A 9,757-nucleotide genomic window follows, 5' to 3' on the forward strand; every position below is an offset into this window, starting at 1 on the left:
TTACACCACCCTGTTGCCTAATATTGCATTTTTTTAAAAAAGCAGACGTATATTAGAAACACATGTATCCTTGTGTTTCAAATGGAGAACACTTTACATCATTAATGTGTATTAAGACATGCTCTGTAACCCTGAATAGGCCTCTAACTCTTTACCTCGATTTCCCTATTTTAAAAAATAAGAATGAGCTTGCTAATCAAAGGTAAGTGCTGCTGTAAGAATCACTTATACAATGTTTTGTTAAACACTTTTAAGATCAAAATATAAGCAATAACGCCACTGTTATCGATTCCTTTACTTATTTCTTTTATAATTTTCAAGGACAGAATACTTGAAACTGGGAAAAAACTTACATTAATTTGTCATGCTTAGTGCCCAAGTACTCAGCAGAAGGCAAGCAAGGACAAAGAAATATTTATAAAAGCCATAAATACCATGCAGAGATAAGAAGGTGGCCTTACTGTCCAAAGTGCTGAGAATATATTAGGGTCCTCCAATTTCATATAGAAGCAGGGGAATAGCTTAATTTTTTAAAAGACATTTTTGCTTATGTACCAAAAAAGGAAAGCAAAGCCTCATCTTGTACATCACCACTTTGAAAATACTGTTCTGATCACACATAACAATGTAAAAGTATCAGCTGCCAGGTTCAGAGACTTTTAAAATGGTAACTGTGAGCATGAAAAGTATGAAATGTACAATATGCATTAAGCAACCAAATAATCAGAGTAAGCTATGACAGTAAAAATATATAAAATCTCTATTTTTTTCAGAAATACAATTAGTTGACGATGTTAGTAATATAAATGGTGGTTAATAGTAATAGCTTTTAAATATTCTGTTTTCAGTATGTTGCTTTTGGAAGTGACTAAAACATAAGCAAATAGACTTACGACCTGTAAATGAACAAGTACAATTGTTTATAAAGCTATGGTAGTGCCAGCTGTGACATGACAGTTTCTCTGCAAAATTAACCTGGTAATATAGGAAAAAAAAGACAAAACTGTTTTGGATAAAGCAATGTTCATAAACCATGCCTACACAAACTGAAAACCAACATATAGCAGAGCAGAGATGGGAAACTTCACGCATTCCTACAGATTTGTTTTACATAATCTCAATGATGTTGAAGTTGATGTTAAATCCTGTAGAATCTTTCTTTGCAAGTCACTGAAAATTTATTCTGGTTTTCTGAAGCATCTTTGAAAACACAACATCTTGCAAGCGATTTTGGCAGTCTTTTAGCTCCAAGACATCATCCTATATGAAGTATGTTTTGAAAGTACCTTGCCTTGTGTGGTTTGGAAGCCACCCCCACCCCCCAATAAAAGATAAATGCAGAGGGCTTCCACAATTAACCTAAAACAAGGGCAGTAGATAATATATAGTAGCAACAAATAAACAGTAAAGGCAATTTCTAATTCCCATGTGATACTGCAAACATAACACTCTTCAGTTACAGGAATTTGGGCACTGCATCAAATGCTACCTTAGCAGGTAGATGTGAAAGGCATCAGTGTTTGAAAGTCAATGTTGATATTGTCATTTTTATATTCTCTGCATAAACATCTGCTGAAATTTCTATGACAACTACTGTTTTAACATTAGAAAACAGAAAGAAGTTACTATTAGAGAACGTCACTAGCCTAGCAAAAATATGAAGTCCCAGGTTAGGCTGACAGCCAAGTCCTGCCACTCCAAACAAGTCCAGCAGAGATTTCTAGCAGCACTGTATCAAACTGTCATGGGCAATCACATCCATAAGACACCAGGTAAGTCACAAGAGAATATTCACTGAGAGACTCAAATGGAAGAAGTGTGAAGTAGGTCACTATCTGACATGGTGAGAACTTAGATGAGGAGCTAACTACAAAGTATCACCAAGCAATAATCTTTTAAAGTCAGAGCATACTGCATCAAGGCTTTCCTCATCCCACCTCTCCTGTAGAAACATGATCTCCAGGCCACACTTATACTGAGAAACAGCAGAGAGCTCATTTCTTACTCCTTCCGATCTCCCACTGTCCTGGGAAATTCTCTCCTACCTCCTCTATTTATCTGCCGTATGAATCCTCAAAGAATTTCAATGTGGAGCAGACCATCTTAAACCTTAATGAGAATTCAGTTTACTTGTTGATTGTGTGCTTTAAACAAGGCAAAGCAACACCTATAAAACAGCTTGTGAGAAGGGAAAAACACAACAGTGTCTCAATGAGTTCTTTACCTCAGTCTTCCCTGGCAAGTGCTCCAGCCATACTCCTGAAGTCACAGATGACAATGGCAAGGAAGGAAGAACTGCCAATTGTAAGTGAAGATCTGGTTCGTGACCATCTGAAGAACCTGAAAGTGTACAACTCCATGGGACCCAAAGGGATACATTCCCAGGGAACTGGCGGATGTGTTTGCTAAACCACTGTCTATTATATTCCAAAAGTCATGGCAGTCCAGTGAAGTCCCCACTGACTGGAAACGGGGAAACATAACCCCCATTTTCAAAAAGGGAAAGAAGGAAGATGCAGGGAGCTACAGGCTGGTCAGTCTCACCTCTGTGCCTGGTAAGATCATGGAGCAGATCCTTCTGGAGGCACTGCTGAAGCAGAAGAATAATAAGAGGTAACTGGGTACAATCAACATGGCTTCACCAAGGGTAAATCATGCCAGACAAACCTTGTGGCCTTCTATGAAAGTCACAACATCAATAGAGAAGGAAGAGCAACCCACATCATTTACCTGGACCTGAGCAAAGCCTTTGACACAGTCCCACACAACATCCTGGTCTCCCAGATGGTAAAAAATGGGCTTGATGGATGGACCACTCAGTGGATTAAGAACTGGCTTGATGGCTGTATCCAAAGAGTGGATGTCAATGGGTCCATGTTCAAGTGGAGGGCAGTGACAAGTGGAGTCCCTCAAGAACAGTGTTGGGACTGGTCCTGTTCAACATCTTTGTTGGCGACATGGATGGTGGCATTGAGTGCACCCTCAGCAAGTTCTCTGATGACACCAAGCTGTGTGGTGCAGCTGGAGGGAAGGGATGCTATCCACAGGGACCTTGACAGGCTGGAGAGGTGGGCCCATGCCAGCCTCATGAAGTTCAACAAGACCAAGTGCAAGAGTCAAGGCAATCCCAAGCACTGATACAGACTGGGCAGTGACTGGCTTGAGAGCAGCCCTGAGGAAAAAGACTTGGGGTGTTGGTGGATGAGAAGTTCAACATGAGCTGTCAGTGTACACCTGCAGCCCAGAAAGCCAACTGGATCCTTGGCTGCATCAAGAGAAGTATGGCCAGCAGGTCAGGAAAGTGATTCTCCCCTTCTGCTCTGCTCTCCCGAGACCCCACCTGGAGTACTGCAACCAGTTCTGGAGCCCCTTTTACAGGAGGGACATGGACATGCTGGGGTGTGTCCAGAGAAGGGCTACAAGGATGATCAGAGGGCTGGAGCACCTCTCCTATGAGGACAGACAGAGATAGTTGGGGTATTCAGTCTGGAGATGAGAAGGCTCCAAGGAGACCTTATTGTAGCCTCCCAGTATCTGAAGATGGCCCACAAGAAAGCTGGTGAGGGACTTTTTAGGATGTCAGGTGGTGATAGGACTAGGGGGAATGGATTCAAACTAGAGTAGGGCAGATTTAGATTGGATGTAAGGAAGAAGTTCTTCACCATGAGGGTGGTGAGACACTGGCACAGGTTGCCCAGAGAGTTGTGGAAGCCCCATCGCTGGAAGGCTGGACAGGGCTCTGAGCAACCTGATCTAGTGGGAGGTGTCCCTGCCCATGACAGAGGGGTTGGAACTAGATGACCTTAAGGTCCCTTCCAGCCCTGAAAATTCTATGATTCTAAAACCCAAGGAAGAGCCATTATAGTGTGCTTTACAACTCATTCGTGTAACAACACTGACATCTGCAATTTTACTTGGTATTTTCCTGCAAGAGATTTTATCAGAAAAGGGAGTATTTACATGTGATAAACACATTGAACAGTATTTAAGGAACTAGAAGAACTTCAAAAATGTTTACAGTCAGTGACAACTTGTTTTTACCTTCATTACCAATAGATTTTATTTTAAAGACAGTGATAAGGATGTGAAGAGCAATGATCAACTAACAGGAGTCAGTTGGATCAAAAGGACAGTTCCAAGATCAAAGAACAAATGGAGTTCACCACACCATAGTTAGGCTGTTCAGTAAATTCAGGCATCTAGTATTGCATTAGGGGAAAACTGAGCTACTCTGTATTAAAACACCACCACAGGATAAAAGCACTTTGCGGGTTCAAAATATCTGTTGGAATGCCTGTAAAGTGGCAGCTGCTGGGTGCATATCCACCAGTAATAATAAGTGGCCATCAAGGAAATGTTTGGCAAACCACATTCTTAGGTCAATGGAGGGTTGCACTTAAAACAAAAGGGGAGCAAAAATAAATGAATAAATGAAGAAATGGTAAGTGAAGTGATACGCAGAAACAGGCAAGAGAAGTGTCTCTTCCTGATGAAGATTTAAACTATTTCAAGGAAAGATTATAAATAAAACATCCGTAGGAAGAGGATTTACTGAAGTAAATCTTTGGTGACTGGTGTCAAATGTAATTTGAAAAACTCAGATGTCAGACCAGTTGAAGACCAGTGCCAAACATGACATTGCTGTCTATGGTTCATCACTGCTGTGTCAGGGAGGAAATAGCTTTAAAATCACAAAGAGGAGAATTAGGTGATATTCTCCATCCCAGGTGATCATATAGACATAATTTATTATTTTGTAAATGAATGAGTGTTTGTTACACATTGTCAAAAGTTAACGATTGAGGTTTTCACTAGTAAATTTTGGAAACCAAACAAAAAACAAACACTAAGAACAGAAAAAAATTAAAGCACAGATTAGAAACCATAAGCTCTTCAGCATTTGATCAATGTCCCATTCATTCAGTGTATTTTCCATTCAGGCTGTTATTACATTAATGGGATATTTTTCCACTTACAGAAATATATAATTTTTGAAAGGCAAAATAGAAAGCTTCTCTTCCCAAGGTGTTGAATACCAAGAGTGACATTAAGAATAAGGCCAAAGCAGATGCAAGCAGTGAGTTTGAATGCCAGTTTCAAATATTTAATGGAAAAAAACCAGGTAGTATTAATAGCTTTTCTGGAAGGTTACAAATCTGTAAGCCATGTAATCATCCAGTATAAGTCCACAAAACTCTCAATATTATGTCATCTGTCAACTCGCAGCATCTATCCATTCGTTAGTAAAAACCAGTGCCTAACAGAAGCAAAGTCCTGCCTTTTAGACAATGAAAAAACTGTTGAGGCAGTGAAACATGCTGCATGTACTTCAGATAGAATACAGAAAGTGAAAAAACATTTAATCTGTAACAAAGATAAAAATTATTACTCTAGTGCACAGACTAGCAACTGAATTGAATACTGTGTGGAATTCACCATAGAACAGTGTAAAACAATACACATGCTGTTATACCTAGACCATGGAAAGTGGTGATGCATATTAACTGGAAAAAAAAGTGTGTTGTTGCCTCTAGTGGCAAACTCCCAATGAACCATAGAACCACTGTTAGGATTAACAACGTGTTTCTATTTGCAAGAGGAAGAAAAAAAATGCCAAAGAAAGGAAATTACTTATATGAAATAAAATTATCTTAAATTTAGATACAATATGTAAAATAAGCACATTAGTACAAGGTGTTTGTAGAAAAACACCCACCTCTTTTCAAAACGAATTAAAAAATAGCTCTGGAAAAGCACATACCCAAATGACTAACGTTGTCTGTAACCTTGAATTATCTTCCTTCTGACTGTATACAAATACGTGTCAGAGATGGCCTCTCTTAAGGACACATACAAATCCCCTGCACACTATAATCACTTTTATAGGATCATCTCATCAGTTTCTTTATCAGGCAGAAGAACCTTAACAGCCAAGTTTCTATGGCTAGTTCACAAATAGAAATGCCTCTCTCCTGAGCAGAAAAAGGAGCTTCTCAAATGCAAGGTGTGGAATAACCCCTATATTGTATCTGCAAACCTGACTGTCCATAAGCTGGTTTTTAAGCCTTATCCACATCTCCAAATATCTTATGCATAGCATAAAGGCCTGTGCAAACCAACTAATTAATAACAGTCTGAGAAACTAAGAGAACCAAAATGTTTCTACACCATATGAAGGGGAAATGTCTTTGAATAGCTCTGCCAATATTGAATACTCAAAATAAAAAAAATGATTCATAATAGAACTCACAAGTCTCGAAATACTGTATCAAAACATAAGACTCGTGAAGCATATGGCATGGGATGTAACACAACAAGAAACTCTGCCCACAGGAACTGAAAATAAACCTGGAGGATCTCTCAAAAACTAGAATTGCATTCATTATTATATGTGGCACGTTTTTTTCTTCAGAATATTAACATAACTTCAGCTAATTAACATTACTTTAAAGGAAAAATATAGTCCTTCTCCTGGACTCCAGCTACATCTGATCCATCAGCATGTGCCCCAACTCACACATATATAAGGTCCCATTACCCATAATGGAACAAGAAGTTGTGATTAGAACTAGGAATTTGCTACCTTACTGAATCAGTACCCTAAATAATTATTTTCAAGGCCACCAGAAAGTGTATACAACAGCAGATATACATACACATACTGCCATGTGTATGGGTGTTCTGGGAACAGGTTTCATAGCATGTAGTATCTTTAGGAAAAACACTGTAATAACTCATCTTTAAAGTCCATAGAATACAAATATCATGAAAAGCACACGAACATTTGTACAGTTTGAACTTTGACTACTTGCTTACTAGTAGCACTTTTAAAATCACTGAACTTTGCCTCCCATTGCATAGCTGTGTAGCAACACTGCATCAGATTGTTAACAAATGTACACTTAAAAATTTCTATTATTATTCTATACAGCTTCAGCTGTAATGCAGATTCAGAAATGGTCACCCTGAGTTTTACCTGATCTAAAAATTACTCAGTTTATTTTTTTCACAGTGGATATAGAGACATACAAAAATTTTTAAAGGGCTTCTGTTTAAAATACAAAGTTTCACATAGGTAATGATTCAATTCACACTCTCTATATACTGTAGTATGTACAAAGTATTATTGACTCACCCTCCTTCACTTTCGGCCTCCTCAGAGCTGGTAGCTTCTTGTGCACCAGAAGCTGTCTCAGCTTTTCTCCGCTTTGTTGCTCTGTGTGATGGGCTAACTCTCTGAACATCTCCCTTCCCTTGAAGTTCATTTCGAACAAGCTCTTCAAGCTTTGGAATTGCTTCTTTCAAAAACTGCACTTCTCTCTTCAGTTCTTCCACACTTACTAGCAAGCCATTCAATTTTTCTAGTATCTGCAGTTGTCTTCCATGTAAAACCATTACTACTCCTTGCTCATTAGGACCTTCATGGAGCAAACCTACAGAATTAAGCCTGTTACCTACATCAAGGAACGGAGGTATATGCACAGCTGCACCAGGTTTTCTGCTCCTGCGGTACCAAATCAGCATCAGGCTTATTCCAGCAGTCCCTGCCATTATACCCAGTATTAGTCCTTTATTTTTGAAGGAAGACATTTCTGCAGTCTCCTAAAATTGTGAGACAACAATAACAGTTCAAGTTAAAGACGTTGCTTCTACAGTACCCAGATGATTTACTTTGCTTTTAAGCCACAAAAGTAGAAGGCTAGAATAACTGGCTTCATGCTGCAAATACAAAGTTACAATACAACTCTAGGAGATTCTGCAACACAAGGCTACGCGCTATGACAACAAAAACACCTCAGGAGGGGATCCTGGGGGTGCACCAGGGGGATGAGGGGCACACACTGCTGCATCGGCACGTGTCCAGGACGCAGCCTTCACTTTTAATCTTTGCGGCATTTTTTGATTTTTGTTATTTTAACGAGAGAAACTCTATAATCGGATTTTCCGCGACTGCAGAGCGGCGGAAACGCAGCTGTCAGTCAGGCCGTAGCGCAGCCCGTGTCTCCCGGAGAGGTGTCTCGCCGCCGCCCCGGCCTCACCGCGCCGAGCCCCCCGCCGGAGCCCCGCCGTCACCTCCCCGCCTGGGACCGCCCGTCCCGCAGCCCGCCCCAGTCCCGGCCGCCGCGGCAGAGGGGGCACCGCCGGCGACAGCGGTAGCCCCGCGCCCGGCGCCGCCCCCGTTACGTACCGGCGGGCCAGTCCGGCAGCAGGAGCGCGTCCGGCCCAAGCGCGGCGCTGCGCGGCCCCCCCGGTTCTCCCGCCGCTGCACCGGGCGAAGGGTGGCGGCGGCGGGGCCGCCCCGGGGCGGCGATACCCGGATCGAAGGGGACGGGCTTCTGCCGCAATGGCCGTCCGGGCCGACGGGGTGACGGGCCGCTCCCCTGGGGAGGAGGGCGCTGGGCCGGGCCAGGTCGGGCCGGGACCGCCCTGCCCCGTGTGCCGGGCAGCACCAGGGGCACCTCCGGCCTGGCTGGGCCCGGGGTCTCCGTCTGCGAGCATGGGTGGGCCTCAGCTGCAGGGATCCCGCCGGGCCGTGGGGCTGCTGCACCTGCTTCAGACATTGCTCGAATACGCTGTTCGAGTGCAAATTTGCCTGTTTATGTGTCTTTGTAGTCTGTTGGCTACTTGTTTTCACCAGCTGAACTTTCCCTAGACGAACAGTAGTTGTACTGCATTAGCGAGGCCTGAAGCTGCAAAATCATGGAGAACCCCAGCCCAGTAGTCAGGAAGAGGAGCAGCCCCTGCAGAAAAGCTGCAGTGGAATTTTACCTTTCTAAGGACCCAAAGCTGATTTCACTGAAGTTTATTATAGATGGGCCAAAGTCATGGAACAATCTGAGTTTAACAGGGTGCAGGAGGTACCAGGCCTGTGTCCCATCTGAGACACCACTTTTATTGGTGATGTTTGCAAGACCTTTATCGTGGTACTTTTTTCTAGATCTGCCTTCTGTGTCTCTTGTTTCTGGGCTTGAATGGAAGAAGGACCATCCACCAGAAAACCTGCTGTGCTCCTACATCCTTCCAAAGGCTTCTAGAGGATGCCCAGGCAAAGCACCCTGCCAGAATTTAAAAGCGTAAAAATCATTGTTCTTCTGTGTGAGGTCTCAAGGAAACCACTAAGGAAACTGAGTTATCTGTGCAGTGGTAGAAACTGCTCTTCAGCAGTTGGAATTCACTTAGCAACATCAATCTGGAACAAAGGAACACTATGTAGTTCCTAAAAAACATACCAGTTACCGTTAAAATGTGAACAAAGTGCCATTAAAAAAATAACAAAAAGAAAAAAAACCTTAAAAAAACCCAGAACCTTAAATAGGTTTAAAGAACTCAGCAATTTTCAGTCTTAGTTGCAAAGTAGCAAATGGAAGTCAGTCTAATGTCTATTTACTTTCAAAGACTTCCTTTAAAATAAGTACAGCTGCTAATTCTCCAACAAGAACCTGAGGATGAAATTAGCCTTACAAGAGGCCAAACTACGACCTGGGAGACAGGTAGAAATTTGTTAGGATGGAAAAATGAATATTCTTTCAATATAGTACTTTTTCTAGTTACCAAAAAGTATAATCTGTTCATGCTTGTAATTTAAGATTTTTAAACCAAGGATGGCAATCTTTGCAATTTTATAGAAACCTCATAAAATTATAAAATAAATATTAAAATAAAATTATTTTAAAGAACAAATTTAACTGTAAGTAATTGTTTTAAGTTACACAATCCATCAGTAGTTTAGAGCAGAACAGGTCCATGTGAATCTCCA

General features: G+C 41.6%; 1 protein-coding gene across 1 annotated transcript in view; it reads right to left on the reverse strand.

The window, feature by feature from the left end:
• Positions 1–8,277, reverse strand: part of RMDN2 (regulator of microtubule dynamics 2) — a 49,502-nt gene extending 41,225 nt beyond the window's left edge. The window contains exons 1-2 of the mRNA XM_030448069.1: positions 8,189–8,277; positions 7,136–7,602 (exon numbers count right to left, since the gene is read on the reverse strand). Of these exons, the coding sequence (XP_030303929.1) occupies positions 7,136–7,590 (455 nt within the window). The 5' untranslated portion in view covers positions 7,591–7,602; positions 8,189–8,277. The remainder of the gene's footprint in view (positions 1–7,135; positions 7,603–8,188) is intronic.
• Between the last annotated feature and the right edge of the window lie 1,480 nt (positions 8,278–9,757).

This window comes from Calypte anna, chromosome 3 (assembly GCF_003957555.1).
Source record: "Calypte anna isolate BGI_N300 chromosome 3, bCalAnn1_v1.p, whole genome shotgun sequence".
Taxonomy (NCBI): Eukaryota; Metazoa; Chordata; class Aves; order Apodiformes; family Trochilidae; genus Calypte; species Calypte anna.